Genomic DNA, 17883 nt, shown 5'->3' with positions numbered 1-17883 from the left:
GTGCAGGGAGTGAAATTAGTACCTTTAGCTCACCTTCTTTTCAGACTACTAGGGAAGAGTTCAAGAGCATGGGCTAGTTAGGATAGCAGCATTTTTTTAGGTGTGGGAATCTATGTCAGCAAAGACACTGAATTCCTTTGAAGGTCAGTGAGGCTTGGCTCAACCAGTCAGAAGAACAAGCAAGCAAAAATACGTCCCTATTAAAATTGTCAGTCATCTTGATGCTTTAGTAAAAGTTGGTACAAAATCCTTTTTTTAAAAAAATAACACATTTGCAGCTCTTACAAAAAGGAAAAGAATGGTGGTGGTGGTGGTGGTAGTGGTGGTGGGGTGTGTGTGTGTGTGTGTGTGTGTGTGTGTGTGTGTGTGTGTGTGTGTGAGAATCAGGTGGGTGGGAAAAAAAAACTACCAAAAAATATAGGAGAGAGAACAGGAAAATTCTTCCACAAAAATTCATCATCTAAAGACTCGCTCTTGTCTCATTATCCCTACACAGGACAGAAGCAGAGGGCACTGGGATATTTGGCTAGTGACAAAAAACAAAACCAAACTGAAGAAAACATCATTTTCCACACCAAGAAAACGATTCAGTGTTAAGAGACAAACAGTTACAACGTAGTTTCTGTTCCCTTGCTCCTCCAGAAATAACCATCATCTTCAGGTTCCAGTTCTATTAGAATTTGAGGCACAACTTTGACTGGAGTTCGAGGAGGGCTAAATGGAAACCAACGACAACAGACGAGAAGTGTAAGTGACCCATCACCTTCCCTACACACGCGTTGAGCATTCAAGAGAAGACAGCACCTGCCACCTCCAATTTCAGATATTCTCCCACTGTTGAATCCCTTTGGAGTAATTATGACTTTCTTGGGGATGAAGCTTGACCAGATGGCAGTGAACTCAGGGAGAATCCTGAAAAGTGAGGCATTCTCACTGCCACAGAGACTAAAGAGAAACACCCAGCAGAAACACAGCTGGCACTGGAATCCCTCAGCATAGATTTCCACCATTTGAACTATCTAGAAAGATGGGAAGTGCCCTGAGCTTTGTTAGGTCAAATCAACAGGCTTTTATTAAAAACTTACCATGTGCCAGGCACTGTGCTAAGCATTGGGAATACAAAGTGATTTCAGAGAGTTTACACTCTACTGGGGGAAGATTACATATAAGAGTAATCTGAGAGAGAGTAGGGGGAGGTGAAGCCAATGGAATGGTGTCATCCATCAGTGAGTGCAGAAGTTGCTATCAGGAAACTCCAACCCATTTGAAGCAATGAATGACAACCCTGATATCACAAGACTGAACACTGACTCAGGACTCTGAGGTGATGGAACCGGGAGATTCAATTACTTTTAAGAAGCATGTTCAAAATCACTATTCTCACCAGCAGAAACTGGCTGCGCACTGGTTCTTGGACAACTTATTATCTCAAGAAGAATTAGAACAAGAAGTTCTGCCCGATAACCTGTGCTCTTACTACATTTCTGGGGGCAGACATTCCATGGCACTGCCAAAGGGGAGCTGGAGAAACCAAAACATTGTACTGCTCTTTACCTTGGTATCCCAAGCGACTCAAGGAAAGGAATTCTATCAGCATGATGTGTGGCGTTCAAGGAATGTTGGTGATTTTTCTCCTGGAAAGATGAAACAAAAAATCACAAGTAACAGGTCTTTGGAGGAAAGCATGTTATTTTACTGAAAATGAAAATGTTAGCCGTAGAATAAATCTGAAAGCTACCTAAAAGCCCCTAAAAGTTGACAGTAATTCATTTTAATCTCTCACTGATGCCTTCTTCACAAAAGGAAAGATGATTAAGATGAATTTGTGAAATTAAAACTCCCATTTAATTGTCTAAATATAATCTAAATGGTAGGATTTGAAAACACAGCCATTTACCTTATTACTCAAAAGGGGAGAACTTCTGTAAGGGTTTTGGAGTGTGGGGATCAGATCATTGTGAGGCCAAATGGCAGGAGAAGAAATGTAATGGACAAAGGAAGAAACATCCCACGTTAATTTGCTAGCCATTCCTTTACCATAATTTTTTGTCCTCCTTCTATTTTAATACGCCGATTTTTGGAGCAGTAAATATATTGAGAGATACTCATTGATCTTTATCAGATAATAAATGAAATATGGACAGATAATAAATTCATTAACAACCAGGATATAATTTTTGTTTGGCCTCAGCAACCCACAAAAGTGACAAACTTACCAAACAAGACAAGACTGCTAAAAATATGATCCTTTCTGATTCAGGTTGGGACTTTCAATTAATAAGTAAGAATATTCCATCAACCAAAACTCATACAGATGATGCTTAGGAAAATTTAGCCTCTGAATGAGATCTTATAAGGTGTGGCATCTTTTGGACTCGATGCTACATTATTTAGCATTAACTTTCAATCTTACTGAATTGGAAAATCATTAGTGTCACACACTTAATATAAATTACTACCCTGTTTTCCCTAGAAAATATGAGAAGTCATTTGAGGACATCTGTTGACCTTAAGGAATAAATTCTCCACCGCAGAAAAAGTTTAAGTAAAGAGAAAAGCAGAGAGGGGGGAAGAATTTGATAAAAGAAAAGAAAATACGTTTAGATAGGTATCAGGGCATATGCTGAGATTTCCTCTCTTTCAAAACAATCTATTGCTTCACAATTATACATATTGGGTAACACACTATGAAATTCTAAACCCTAGCCGCCAAGCCTTGACAGCAATGGGAGGGTATGTCCCAGGTGGGAAGTGATGAACAATTATGGCCAAGCAGTGATTCTCCCATCTAGCAAAAGGTTCTTAACCTTTTTGGTCTCATGGACCACTTTGAAATTCTGTTGAATCCCATGGACCCCTTCTCAGAATACTGTTTTTAAATGCATAAAATAAAAGTTGTGCAATTACAAAAGAAATGATATTGAAATAAAGACTTTTCCCTCATCCAAATTCATGGACACCAAGTTAGAAACCCCTGATCTAGGGTATTTTCTAGTAGCAGCAGTTGGCTAAGAAAGGTCAAAGGTCAACTATGATTGACCCATTCCCATCTAGGGTCCCTCTCCATCAGAAGGTACAGAGCAGTTCTAAAATGTGATTGTTTTCAGTAAAAGAATTTTTAACATCAAGAGACAAACACTTCTCACTTTGATTAAAAGTCACTAAGGAAATTTGCAAATGTTTCATGATTCCCAGTTTAATTGGTTATTCAAATTAATCAATGCTTTCCAATTTGTTAATTAATAAGGAAGAGACCCATGACACAGAATTCAAGAGTTAGTTGGGCCTAAGGAAAACAAACATTAACAGTGATGTGGCAGCATAAGCAACTACTCTGCTGGTAAATGGTAGAAAGAGAAATCACTTTGGTACCATGGTTAGCGGCAGATAGAAACACGATGGGGGGGGGGGGAGGCTTTGGAGACTCCAAGACCACGAGCAAGCAAAAACAAGTTTTTAGTCACTGGGAAAAGGCTGTTAAGGAGGCAACAAAGGGAGTGAAAAAACAAGATCTTCATAGTCATAAATATTCTTTTAAAATTGATAAAATAGGACAAAAAAAATAAAAGGAAGGGGAAGGATGGTTGCTTCAGACTCAATGTCACCCTCCCCCCCCCCTGGTAGTGCAAGTCAGTTTCAAGCAGGCATGAAGTAAGAGGTTAGTTCTACTCACTGTCAACGGGCTTGCTGTCACTTAGGAAAGGCTGTTGTTCCATGATGTCCATTGGAATTTTAATACTTGGAACTTTTTCGGAGTAAGGGCAGTCAGACTGTGGATGAAATGGGGGAAAAGGTCTTAGAATGCTCTAAGGACATCATCCCCCCATAGGATTCCACCTGCTAAATAGCTAAATAGGTGTAAATACATAGACATGCTAGGAAAAGAATGATTTTCTTCTTCTTTCTTTTCTGCAAAAGATGTTTTCTCCATCCCTTTGGTCAGAGGGGCCAAAGCCAAATCTTTTTTGAAACTTTTTCTTCATTAACCCACACTAATATATAAAGAAAAAAAACACACACAACACAGATTCATTTGTCACCTAAACTGTGTTGGAACTTTGAGTAAAGTATATTCCTCCCAGTTCATCGGTCCAGAGCACTGCACAAGGCTCTGTTACCCAAATAAATAAATGGAAACGCCTTCTTAGGAAATTTCACTACAATGCAGAGGACATAAGAAGCCGCTGGGGATTAAAAAGTAACACAGTCCTTGATCTCAGGAGGCTTATACAATATATGTACATGGATACATGTCATCCAGAGAAAGGCATGACTGGGGAGGGCAATTGGGTTTTCACACAAAATGCTCTAGGAAAATTTGAGGACAGCAGATCACTTTCAGCTAGAGAGATCATGCAAGGTTCACAAAGGGGGTGGCGCTTGACCTGAGACTTGAAGGAAAATTATAACTTTGAAAGGCAGTGATAAAGAAGTAATATATAGCCAGCTAGCCAGTAAGTCTAGTGCCCACATTGCTGGACTTGGCGGCAGGAAGACCTGAGTTCAAATCCTGCTTCACACACTTTCCAGCTGTACGCTCTTCACCTGTCTCACTCTCAGTTTTCTCATCTCTAAAATGGGCATACTGATAGCATCTGTTTCACAGGGTGAAGATCAAAGGAAGTAACATGTGTATAGTGTTTTACAAACCTTTAAGAGCTCCATGAATGTTAGCAGGCCATATTAGAACATCAAAGGACACTGGCCTAGGGAAATGGAGGGAGCTGGAAGACAGCAATTGAATTCAGGGCACTGCTCATAATCTAGTTTGTATTGAGTGTACCTTGCATAAAAAGGAGTAATATGAAAAAGGACTGAAAAGGTTGGAGTCAACCTTAAAGGCCAGGCCTTGAATGGCAGAGTAATTTTGAATTTGAAAAGAGATCTAAAGTAGACAGAGCACCGGCCCTGCAGTCAGGAGGCCTCAGACACATAGCACTTATTAGCTGTGTGACTCTGAGGAAGTCAAACCCCAATGGCTTGGCAAAAAAAAAAAAAGGTCTAAAGTGAAAAAAATACAACTCACCCACTCTCTGAGCTACCAAAACAGTAACATTTCCCTTTTATGTCAGAGGAAATTTGGACCAAGGTAAACAAAGAAAGAAATAATGTGTCTTGACTCAGGGCTACTGGTCACTCTAAATAGAGTAGTGAGAGCCGGTTGTTAAATTTCCAGTGTGAGCATTTACACCTCAAAAATTGGCAAATGCTATACATCAGGACTGCTGATCGTCTAGACTTCAAGAGGTTATGTGGAAAACGTCGATGATAAAGATTAAGCACAAAAGTTCATTGCACATACATTTCCCCTCCCCCCACCTCAGGTCTGGTTGTTAAACATTTACCAGCACACTACTTGGGAATGAGTCAGCCCATTCACTTAGAGGATTAAAATATTACCTCTTGCAACGACACAACAAAATAGATTATATGTATCTATATGTAGGGAAATACTGGGAAGAACTTGTCTTATTACAAACATTTTCCTTAAGACCATAAAAATGGCACAAAATGTTATCTTTCATGACCTTCAGTTACTGACAATAGACTAGGAGTTCTCCCTTCATTGCAACCTGCTCAGGAGACTCCAAAGGACAATGACGGCAGGCCCAAATACAAGAAAGCTGTGACTTCCACTAATAGTGCCCCAAACTAAGAGAGTTGGGTCCCTTCCTGTATTATAGCATGCTTGCCAGAAACTCACGTCAGTGCACAAGCAGCGGGACACACAGAGAGCTGCCCACTGGCCGCATTCAGACAGGCCCCTTTAAAAAGGGCAACGTGACAAAGGACAGAGGGGTAGAACGTAATACATTTACTTTAGGCTTAGAGCATCTTGCTCTAATGTGTCAGGCTTTACGTGGTCTCAGACTAAATATGTTTAATTCTTTAAAAAGAAAGAAAAGAATCACAAAATTTTAGAACTGAAAGAACTTAATCCAGTCTAAGACATTTTAAAAATCTTTTATCTCTAAGACCTCTGTGACAAACTCGGAGGACTGGAGATGTGGCATCATTCAAATATAAATATTTTGTGATGAAAGAAGAAACACTTTCACCATGAATGCTCCATCCTGGTGTACATTTCTTATAGAATAACTGGAAGAGATCTCAGAAGAACATTGGGCCCATCTCCTCACCTCTGAGCAGAATTGACCTCAAACTGCTGCAAAATGATCTTTTTCCTAAGTTTTTACAAAAGGAGATTCAACAAGCTTCCTTCATATTTTCACATTCTGGAACTCATAAATTCTTTTATTTGATCGTAGCCTTTTATAATTTCTTCTTTCCCTGGACTTATGACCCTTAATCTTCTTTAGCCTTACCATGTTCCCCAAGCCCTCCACCCCTCAGTTCTTTCCCAGGCTAGCATCCCTGTGATGCTTAGGCTTTCTTCCCTTCCCCATCTTGACTCCTTGGTTCCAGTTTCTCTATATCCTCTCTCCTATTTTCCAGGCCCTCGCCCTCTTATCCTATGAATGATTCCATGCTGCCAAGCACAGTCTTGGATTACTCCCACCATCCATGGTTTTCATTTCTACTTTTGTGCTGCAGAAGGAAACCACAAAACCATGCTGACTCCATCTGCTACCAATTTATGTGAACATAATTTCAACTGGGGCCTCACTGCTGCAAGGCAGTCCTTTTACATCTCCTGAACTGATTCACTGTTCCACTCACCATGGCAATATATCCAAATCTTTTCTTCTCTCCCTAAATCTCCCATGGCTCCTCCTTCCCTCACCCTCTTAGCTGAGAACTTGGCCTCATATTTCACTGAACACATGGCCGCTCACCAACAGCCCCTTCTTCTCTCTTCCTCTCATTTCCTATCACTTCCAAGTTTTTTCCTTACTATCTTCTCTTTTACCCCAGTCTCACATGAAGAGGGGCCCTCCTTGCCAAGGCCAACCCCACTCTATGCACATGAGATCTCATTCCATCCCGTTTTCTAGCAGATTTCCTCCTCTATAATCTCCTTTTTCCCAGTAGTTTTCAATCTCTCCCTGTCTATTGGCTACTTCCCTGTTGCCTATAAACATACCCATGTCTCCCACAGTTTCAAAAAAACCCCACCCCTGATTCATCACTCACTGACATCTATCATCCTATAGCTCTCTTCTTTATGGCTAAATGCCTTGGGAAGAGGGTCTGCAGCAGGGGCCTCCACTTCTTTCTCTCTCACTTTCTTCTTACCTCTCTACAGTCTGGCCTCAGCCCTTCTCATTCAACCGAACTGCTCTGTTCAAAGTTACCGACGCTCTCCTAATGGTCCCATGGAATGGTCTTTTCTTAACCCTCATTCTCCTTGATCTTTATCATTGCTGACCTCCGACTTCTGAATATTCTCTTGTCACTAGGTTTTCACAAGACTGCTGTGTCCTAATTGTCCTCCTTCTTGCCTGACCTCATCTTCTTCGTCTTCTTGACCAAACTCTCATAAAAGTCACACCTGTGAAGAGTGAATGTCTCCCAAGGCTCTCACCTGGGTCTTCTCCCTCTACACTACTTCACTTAGTGGTCTCATCAGCTCTGATGGAGTCAATGATCATTTCTGCATAGATGATCCTCAGAGCTATTATCCAGAATTTCCAAATGCCCATTGTATTGAATTTTTCAAACTGGATACCTTATAGACATCTAAATTCATCATGGATGCACTGAAGGCACTATATTTCATTCCAAACCCTCCCCTCATCCCATCTCCCCTATTACCAAGGGTACCACCATCCTCTTAGTCATCCAGGCTTACAATTTAGTTGTCACTCATACTCATCCCCATGTAGTCTGTTGCAAAATCCTACAGATTTTATCTTTCGAGGGGGAAGGAACTGGACGGTCAGCTCACTCCACTTTGCGCTTGCCTGGTTTCAGCTCCATGGAACAAGTTGCCTCCACATTAGATATCCCCTGGTATCCTGCCTGCTCACTCCACCCCATCCTCATTTTCCTGCCTCCTTTTGTGGCTCTTTCTTTAGATTGTAAGTTCCTTGAGGGAAAACACTGTCTTTCTTTTTCCCTAGTGCTTAGCCCAGTGTCTAGCACATAGAAGGAATGTAATAAATCGTTATTGGGTTGGATTGTACTTTGGTGAAACCTCCCATAGACGCTCCCTTCTTTTCTCTGATGCTGCTACCACCCCTGTGTAGGCCCTCATCAGCCCACATTAGGACTACTGCAATGGGCTGCTGCTTGGTCTCCCTGCCTCAGATATCTCCCTGCTCCAGTCCATTCTCCACTCAGATGTCAGGGATCTTCCTAGAGCACAGGGCTGGAGTGCTTCCGCTCGATAAACTCCGGGGGCTCTCCCTGCTCAGCTCCATCTCCTGGTTGTCCCAGCTAAAATTCTACCTTCTTGGGGCAGCTACATGCAGTGGATAGATCACCAGCCCTGGAGTCAGGAGGACCTGAGTTCAAATGCAGCCTCAGACTAGCTGTGTGACCCTGAGCAAATCATGTAACCTTGATTGCCTCAAAACAAAATTCCTACTTTCTCTGATGAACCTTTTCTGGTCCTTCTTAATGCTAGCACTTTCCCTCTGAGATCGTGTCCCATTTACCAAGCAAGTACAGTTATTTGGTTATTATTTCCCCCATCAGACTATGCACACCATGAACACAGGCATTGTTTTTGCCCTTTTTTTGGTATCCCTAGAGTAGTACAGTGCCTGGCACATAGTAGGTGCTTAACAAATCCTTGTTGACTTGGCTTGACTTGATAGCCCACTGCGGTGCAACACAAATTATCAGTTGTATTTCCAGCGAGATGTTTTTTAAGCTCCAGCACCACACTCCTGAAGAATGTACATGGGACTGCAGCAACCAGAGAGTTGTTATTAACCAAGTTTACATAAGGTCAATCCTATCTCATCTTGCACTCGCTGACAGCCCATTAGAGCTATATAAAGTCATGTCTTCCTACTCATCTGTGAGCAAAGTAAGCAGAAATTTGAGGATCTCTTTTGTAACAAATATATATATATACATACACACACACACACACACACACACACACACACACACACACACACATATATATGGAAAGAGAGAGATAAAGAGAGATAGCAAGAGAGAGCTAGCACAGAGAGACAGAGACAATGGAAGAGAAAGAGAGAGAGAGATAGAGAGACAGCAAAAGAGAGAAAGCTTGCTTCTAAAATGGCTGTGACTTGGGATGATCCCGAAGGGCATAATGTAGGAACAGCTCACCATGAATATGATATCTACCTCCTGACAGAAGGGCAATGGCCTAGTAATGCAGAATGAGAACTTTATTTTTGGACAGAGCCAATGCAAAGATTTGTTTTGCTGGACTATGCCTATATGTTATAAAAGTTTTGCTTTTCCTTTTTTTTTCAAAGATAGGTGGGGAGAGGGAAAGAAAAGGTTTTCTTGTTAATTTTTTAAAAGCCCAAACTTAATTATAAAGAAAAAGAGTCCAAGAATGGTCTCTCTGTGGCTGCCAGAGATTACTAGTATAATATCACTGTAACTTGGCTTCTCTTGCCTTTTTCAAGTCTCAGCTAAAGTCCCACCTTCTACAAGAACTCTTTCCCTCTGTGTCTTCCCTCTGAGATCATCTCAATTTACCCTGTCAACATCTTGTACGTAGCTGTTTGCATGCTTCTCCCCCCCCCATTAGATTGTGAGCTCCTTGAGGGCAGGGACTGTCTTTTGTCTTTCTTTGTATCCTCAGCACTTAGCAGACTGCCTGGCACACAGCAGGAGCTTAATAAATACTCGTTGACTCTATCTGACTTGGCATATCTATTTATGATAGATAAATCAATTCATTCCTCTGAGAAAAACAAATCACTTCTTTCCCAAACATTTTGAGGAGCTGTTAGGATAAACTGTGCATACTTCTCTTTTGAGTGTTTCTTAAACAAAGACTAGTTCCAGACTGCCTAATTACACTGACTAAACATTCCTTATGGAGCATTGGCAGCTCTAAGGGATGGTCTCTTCCAGTAGCAAGAGAATACAGTAACCACATCCCTTCTGCAAAAGGCAGCAGGGGACAGGAGAGTGACTTGGTCTATGGTGGGGGGGTGGGGAACCTGCAGCCTCGAGGCCACATGTGGCCCTCTAGGTCCTCAAGTGTGGCCCTTTGACTGAACCCAAACTTCACAGAACAAATCCCCTTAATAAAAGGATTTGTTCTGTAAAACTTGTACTCCTCTAAAGGGCTGCACTTGAAGACCTAGAGGGCCATATGTGGCCTCAAGGTTGCAGGTTTCCCACCCCTGGTATACCCTTGATCCCTGCATCTATTTTTAAGAAAATACACGTTCTAACGGCTTTTACCCCTCATCAAATGGTAACAAAATCTCAAATCAATTGATCCTAATTGGTCAGTAAACCACAAGAGAGATCATTCTCAAGTGAATTTTGAAGTAGAGACAATTCAAGTGCGTGCATAGATAAAAGTCACTCACTGTGCTCAATAACTACAATACATAGGGTGTCCCAAAAATCTTGGTGCAGTTTTAAGCCTCAAGAACTTCAGAAGCATAAATGCAACAAACTTGACAAAAGTGTCATTTAAAAGTTAACTTATTTAAATTTCTTTTACATTTACTGGGTTTTGCGAATTTGGGGGGATTAAAATTTTCATTTTAACAAGTTGGGGCACCTTGTCATCAGGCACTGTGTGTGTGACAGTTTCTGGATGACCTTTCTCGGTCCAACAGATTGGTAATGGATAACTCCTTAGTCATTTATTCTATCTCTATTAGACATTCTTGTAAGGGTCACGTCAAAATTGTCACAGATGCATTGAAACCTTGTTCTTTACATGATCTTACGACTAAGATTCCAAATGGAATCCAGTCACTGAGCCACAAGAACTCCCTGGCTTGCTTGATTGACGCCCCAACTAAAATCCTATCTTCTCCACAAAGTCTTCCCCTAAACCTCTTAATTCTAGTACCTTCCTTTGTCAATTATTTATTTCCACATATATACATGTGCACGTGCATGCATGTGGAATAGATCTGTACAGAGCAGAGGAGGGCACATATGTGTGTGTAGGTCATATACCATCCTCCACTCTGACTACGGATCTCCCTGGTTTCCATTAAGTTCTAACTAAAATCTTATCATTTCCTGGAAGCCTTCCCCAATCCCTTTTAATTCTGTCGTCTTCCCTCTGTTAATTATTTTCTATTTATTATCCTGTATATTGCCTATTTTGCATATATTTATTTGCATATCATCTTCCCTGTGCAATTGGAAGTTCCTTGAAGGCAGGAGATGTCTTTTCCCTCTCTTTATATCCCCAGTGCTTAGCACATATTAGGTGCTCAATATTAATTAACTGATAAGGGCATATAGACAAACTATATCTAGACATATGCACACACATACACATATAGATGTGTGTATATCTGTGATTTCAATGGTCTCTGAAGACATCCCCTTTCCATCACTGCAGATTGGCAACTTACAATTAATCCATTTTTTTTAATTGCCTGTGGGCATCTGGCTAAGTGACTTAGCCAGAGTCACATTAGCCAATAGATGTCAGAGAGGAGGCTTGGACTCTGGTCTTTCCAGGTCAGAGCCTGGCTTTCTCACCATTCACTATTCCATGTGGCTTCTCATATTTCATTATACTAATGTCGCCATAGCCAGAGATTCCAATCCTTAAGAGCTCACCCTTTCATCAGTCAGCAGTAACAAGCATTCATTAAGGGTATGCTAGACGTGAGGACTTATTTAAAGATTAAATAATAACAAATCAAATGCCTTTAGATTGTTATCAAACAAAGACTACGACAAAAAAAGAAAAGAGAAGAAACTAAATGCTGGGTAATTATAAAGACCAAACTTATCTCCAAGGAAGAGATGAGAAAAGACATCTTTTTCCCTTCTTTGAACGGGAGGGGCCCTATGTTGAATATATACATATATACATGTGTATGTATGTATACATATTATATATGCATGTATACATACATCTATTTATACATGTGCATATGTTTATACACAGACATGCATATATATGTGTATATACGTGCAGGCATATATGTGTGCACATATATACATCATATATATTTTTATACACATATATGCATACACTGTCAGACGACGGTGATAGGCAGATTTATTCGCCCAACTGCATTTTTTCCTCTTAAAAGGACAGCTCACTGGCTTAGAGGGTAATTCTACTCACTTAAAACCAACCATGACAATGATGAGGACACATTAATATCATGTTCCCAGGCTGTTTAGATGATCTCAGGAGCGACATATTTGGTAATGAAGATGATTTAAAAGCAAAACATATCAATACATTTTTTAAGTGTAAAAACTGATGTAACCAAGCAAATCCTATCTTGGGCTTTATATGCGCGAGCCCAGAGTTTCTCATCAATATGGCGGTAAAATAAATGGCCATGAAGTGGATCATTGTCGAAGGGTGTGTAAACTCTGAGGAACCAATGTAAACATCAGAGGGAGAGGAAGGGGAAAAATAGACAAGAATGAAGCCATTTGACAGACCTAGGTATGGTTTGTGCATTCTTGGAAACATATTGCCCTCTCCCAACACAGAGAAGAAACCCATTTTCCCCACTGATGCCTGGGCTAGCTTTCCTCTGGAAGGCTGGAAAACTTCTTACATCATCGTTGTCACTATCCAGACTGCCTTTCTTCTTCTTCTTTTTCTTCTCATCTTCTTTCTTTTTCTTGTCCTTTTCTGGAATGACATCATCAAGGAAACTGAGGTCATGCTGGGAAAAGAGGTAGTCCATGCCTTTTCTGACAGCTACAAGAGCCAGGATCTGGAATGACAGAGAGAAGACCGTCAAGCGAAGACTCTCTATGGCGTTGCTATCAATGGGTAGTGAGAGATGAGTATCTCGGGATGGACGAAAGACCTGGCTTGAAGCCCTACTTCTGGCATGTGCTAGCTGGGTGACCTCAGCACTCCCACACAGTGACAGGTCTTTTTCTTTGAAAAAAGAAAGACTTTGATGATAATTTCTCTCCCTTTCCCTGTCTCTCACACACACCCTTGTGCGCACACACAATCTTACAACACAAAAGCTGTTGATGTGGAAGAAAAGGTCAATTCTCATTGTGTATGTTTCTTTAACCAAACACAAGTGAAGGAGATAACACAGCAGTTCAGCAGCCAGGAGAGTGTGGCAGACACAAGGCAGACCTGAACTTGACCTTATGCTGGATACACGGTGCCAACTTCTTGCCAGGAATGGGGAGCCAAGGGAAAATGGGAAAGTCAGGGATGAATTTTGTAGGGATTGATTTCCCCTTCCATCATTTGGAGCTCATCAAAGAGACTTGATAGTTTCACTTTTGAACGGTTTAGTTTCTTTCATATTGGCGAGAAGACACAGAGCACCCAGGCTTCCTTTTGAACAGAGTCTGAGACAGTGGAGTAAAGGCAGCAGGAAACTCAAGGGCAGAGATTTGCAGTTGAGGCCCCTGTAGCTCATCCGGTGACCTCAGGCAAGACAGTACCAGTATTTCCTAACACCACACACGCACACACACACACACACACGCACACATGCATGCACACAACAGGAAATGCTTTCAGATGATTCTCACAGATCTCACGGCCACCCAAAGAGAGAGGTGTGTCTCTTGCCAACATAAAAACCACCCAATGTTGCAGTGTGTCACTAGAACTCATTTCAAAGGCACAGAAATTCCTACCATGACTGGAAAGATAATGGCGGCCACTGTGGACTTGAGGATCCAGAGAAGGGCCAGGCACAGCACCTGAAGGAAAGTGAACAGATGGACACGACGCAGAGGGACGTGGCGAAGATAGATGAAGTCAGGCTGGTGTTTGAGGGGCATCAGAAGCAGCTTCAGACGATCCATGAACTGGCAAGGAAAGGGAGAAGAACAGAGCATTAGTTTGGGGACTGGCACACAAGGCCAGCACCACTCAATGCCCATGGAAACTACCTTGACCAATCAACCAATCCACAAGCATTTATTAAGCACCTATGGTATGCCAGGCAACTGGCCTGGGAACTGGGGATACATGTACAAAGAATGGAGGGAATTTACTTGCAGGGAGTTTACATTCTAACGGAGGAGACAAGTGTATATATAAATATTATACATGTACATATGCACATTTATATATATAAAATGAATAAGAAGGGATTTTATATTAGGTAGTTTGAGAGGGAGGGCACTTTCAATTGGGGGCCAATAAGGGCATTATAAAGAAAAATGGGGCAGAAGGAACGAGGACGTGCCATCCAGGCACGGGGGATGGCCAACACTAAGCCCAGAGGTGAGAGAGGGAGTGAGGAGTATGAAGGAGGCCAATTTGGCTGGCCTGCAGAGTGGAGGAGGGGGAGCTTTGTTCCAAAAGCCTGGAGACACAGATTAGGGCCAGGCTGTTTATTTAGCTTTAAGAGCTCTAAACATGAGTTTAGAGTTCCATGTGCACCGTGTTCTCTCCGAGGAGAAAAGAGGTCTCTGGAGCCTCGGAATCATTTCTATTTCATTAACTCAGTGAAATAATAACAACAATTTACATATACGTATAAGTTAGCACACCATTTTAAGGGTTGCTTTACATAGATAATTTCATTTGCTCAACTATAATATCCACAAGTACCCTGCAATGTAAGTATAAGGAAAAGGTAGATAATGTAGTTCAAGGGCGGGGTGGGAAATACTAGGCTAGAATTCAAGGGACCTAGAAACTAATTCTAGATTAGTCAATGTATGACACTGTCATTCCTTTAGCTATACATCTGTCATCTCTAAGCTTTTGTAAGATTGATCTGTCCTTCATTACTGAATACAAACTGAAGTACCCTATTTTTCTTTCTTTCTTTCTTTCTTTCTTTCTTTCTTTCTTTCTTTCTTTCTTTCTTTCTTTCTTTCTTTTCTTCTCTTTCTTTCTTTCTTTCTCTTCTCTCTTTCTCTTTCCTTTTCTTCTTTCCTTCTTCTTTCTTTCTTCTTCTTCTTCTTTCTTTCTCTCTCTCTCTCTTTCTCTCTCTTTCTTTCTTCTTTCTTTCTTTCTTTCTCTCTCTCTCTCTCTCTCTCTTTTTTCTCTCCTCTTTCTTCTCTTTCTCTTCTTTCTTTCTTTCTCTTCTCTCTCTCTCTTCTTTCTTTCTTTTTCTTTTCTTTCTTTCTCTCTCTCTCTCTTTCTTTCTCTCTCTCTCTCTTTCTTTCTTTCTTTCTTTCTTTCTTTCTCTCTCTCTCTTTCTTTCTCTTTCTTTCTTTCTTTCTTTCTTTCTCTCTCTCTTTCTTTCCTTCTCTTTCTTTCTTCTTCTCTTCTCTTCTCTCTCTCTTTCTTTCTTTCTTTCTTTCTTTCTTTCTTTCTTTCTTTCTTTCTTTACTTCCTTCCTCCCTCCCTCCCTCCCTTCCTTTCTTTCTTTCCTTCCTCCCTCCCTCCCTTCCTTCCTTTCCATCTTTCTTTTCATTTGAGTCTTTTTGAGCAAAGTGACCAATATGGAAATGTTTTAGACGACTGCGCATGTACAGCCTTTGTAATTTTGGCTACCACTAAATAGGATCACAACATCCTCTTAACCCACCAGCAGACCGATATATACATATGTGCATGGTATTTCTAGCAGCTCAGATTGTGGCACTTCGGCATTTCCCCTGGTAGAATCTGGGAGGCACACTGTGCCTTTTATCCTTAGAGAATCCAGGAGGAATTCAGAAGAACCCAGACAAATCAAGTGCTGGTCTTCAGAGGACATCTGGGCCAGGTCAGAAAGCTCATCCGCTTGATAATAAGGGCTATTCACGCGGCACTTTAAAGTCTGCAGCCTATTTCATTCACATTTTCTTTCTTGGGCTCTTCAGCAACCCTGTGAATTACCATAGCTATGTTTACGCCTATTTGATAGACGAGAAAACTGTCCTTTTCAGTTTGTCAGAAGGAGACAAAGCAATCTTAACAGGGCACGCCATCTTTCTCAGTTCTTCTTTGTTGTCCCATGGCGTCACTCAGGAGAAGGCTGGTTCTTTCAGAAGGCCGTGTATTAAAAAGCGAGAACAAATGCAGCTCAATTTCTGCTGTAAGAGAAGCCTTTTGGGGGGGGCAGCTGGGCGGCACAGCGGATAGTGCTCTGGCCTTGAAGTCAGGAGGACCTGAGTTCAAATCTGACCTCAGACACACAACATGTACTAGCTGTGTGACCCCGGGCAAGTCACTTAACCCCAATTGCCTAGCAAAAAAACCCAAAAAACAAAAAACACCACACACACAAAGAGAAGCCTTTTGGGGGAAACAATGAGAAAGCATTCACATATACTTGGAGACCCAATGGCAGAGGCAAAATATTAATTTCCACTGTTAGTTCCTTCACAAGGATAAAACTCATTTTATTGCGTCAAATTCTATATTCAAGGATTCTGGTCACCGGTATCTTCCCAAACTTTCCTGGATGCCATAGAAACCAAAAACACACTGGGGTCTGTGGAGGGCCAGCTTGTCATTTAAACCCAAGGAACAGGCTGCTTCTAATACAAATGCTCCCCTCAATAAAGGAAAAGGCCAAATCCTTTGGCATCCTGACCACCTATCCAGAGCATGTGAACAACCCCATTCCACAGCAGAATACAAAAAAAAAAAAAGAAAAAGAAAAAAAATACTACAATAGGCTTCTCTCTTATTGGTGACCTGGCCACTCGCCCAGCTCCATCTGACTCCCAAACCAAACTCATATAAATCCAATGAATGAAAGAAAGCAAGGACCATTTTTAAGGGGCTCAAATAAATTCCTCTGGTGTTTGGAGAACATGCAGCCTTTTGTCGTTAAAACACAACTAAGTGCTAAATAAGGCTACAATTAACGAGGTGCCAGAAAGCGATAGAAACACTTCCAATTTCCTGCTGCCAATTAAATTATACCTTTGGTAAGAGAAAATGTTCCTTACATAATTTTCCCCCAGTGATTTTTTTTAAGGTGTTGAGTGAGGAGGAGGAAGAGGATGGAAAGTCAGCTTTACCAGATTACAAATAGCAATGTTCCCTTAGCTGATGCCTTAGACTAAAAGCAACAGATAAAGAACATTAGCTCGCATCTTTTATTTGTGCAAAACAGTTTGATCGTTGATCGGAGGCTATGGGAGAAGTAAACTGGTGCCCAAGGAGTCCTGCCTGTTCCCACGCTAAGGACGATACATCCAGCAGCAGCTGGGTGTCAGTGGTTCAAGATGGTCTGATTCCCTGCTGGGGAACACAGTGGAGGAAGGGGATGTGTTTCCTTTTGGTGACACAAGAATTACAACTTGGTTGCCTGCCTGATCCACTGACCTTTATGTACTTCATCTCCAAGAATGTGGGGGTATGATAAGCTTTGTAAACACAGGCCAAACATGATTGAGGTCTCAGGAATGAAAAGAGGCAAGATGAAGAAAACCTGGCTGTTAATGATTACCATTTTCCTTCAAAGGTTCTTTCCTGGAATACTCTTGTTATCACAAAAGCACTGTGTTGCTATGGCAAACTTACCTGCACACCATTAAGAGACGCGACCCCCATGTACAGGAACACACCGTAGAGTACAGGCATGGGAATAAACTAGGGAGAAAGTCAGAAAACCAGGCTTAGTAAGTGTTAAATGCCAAATTATCAAGAATGATTTCATGGTTTCTTTCAGACCTGACATGATTTCATCGGTTTAGGAAAACTCCTTCTCCCTGTGCCAGTCAGCAGCTTCCCTGCACCTGGAATTGCCTGAGTGTAGAGGGATGAATGACCTACCTAGGGTCACTCAGCCTGGACCAGAGGCTGGAGCTGAACCCAGGTCTTCCTAACTCCAAGCACAGCTCTCTATCCACTCCTCAACTGTGTTTCTCAAAAATGGCGTGTTAAATTGGAAGTCTAATTCCAACATAAAACAGCTACAGACAGGTAACTATTTA

The 17883-nt window shown here is 41.5% G+C and overlaps 1 protein-coding gene across 2 annotated transcripts in view; it reads right to left on the bottom strand.

Moving 5' to 3' along the window:
* Nucleotides 1-625: 625 nt before the first annotated feature.
* SLC4A4 (solute carrier family 4 member 4) overlaps nt 626-17883 on the bottom strand; it is a 398910-nt gene continuing 381652 nt past the window's right edge. For both annotated transcript variants that reach the window (XM_020988496.2, XM_020988499.2), the window contains exons 21-26: nt 17471-17539; nt 13687-13860; nt 12627-12788; nt 3674-3770; nt 1555-1634; nt 626-714 (exon numbers count right to left, since the gene is read on the bottom strand). In XM_020988496.2, the coding sequence (XP_020844155.1) occupies nt 1591-1634; nt 3674-3770; nt 12627-12788; nt 13687-13860; nt 17471-17539 (546 nt within the window). In that variant the 3' untranslated portion in view covers nt 626-714; nt 1555-1590. The remainder of the gene's footprint in view (nt 715-1554; nt 1635-3673; nt 3771-12626; nt 12789-13686; nt 13861-17470; nt 17540-17883) is intronic.

The sequence above is a fragment of the Phascolarctos cinereus genome, unplaced genomic scaffold, assembly GCF_003287225.1.
Source record: "Phascolarctos cinereus isolate Bilbo 61053 unplaced genomic scaffold, phaCin_HiC Scaffold_9;HRSCAF=440, whole genome shotgun sequence".
Lineage (NCBI taxonomy): Eukaryota > Metazoa > Chordata > Mammalia > Diprotodontia > Phascolarctidae > Phascolarctos > Phascolarctos cinereus.
This window is presented reverse-complemented; position numbering and strand designations above follow the sequence as displayed.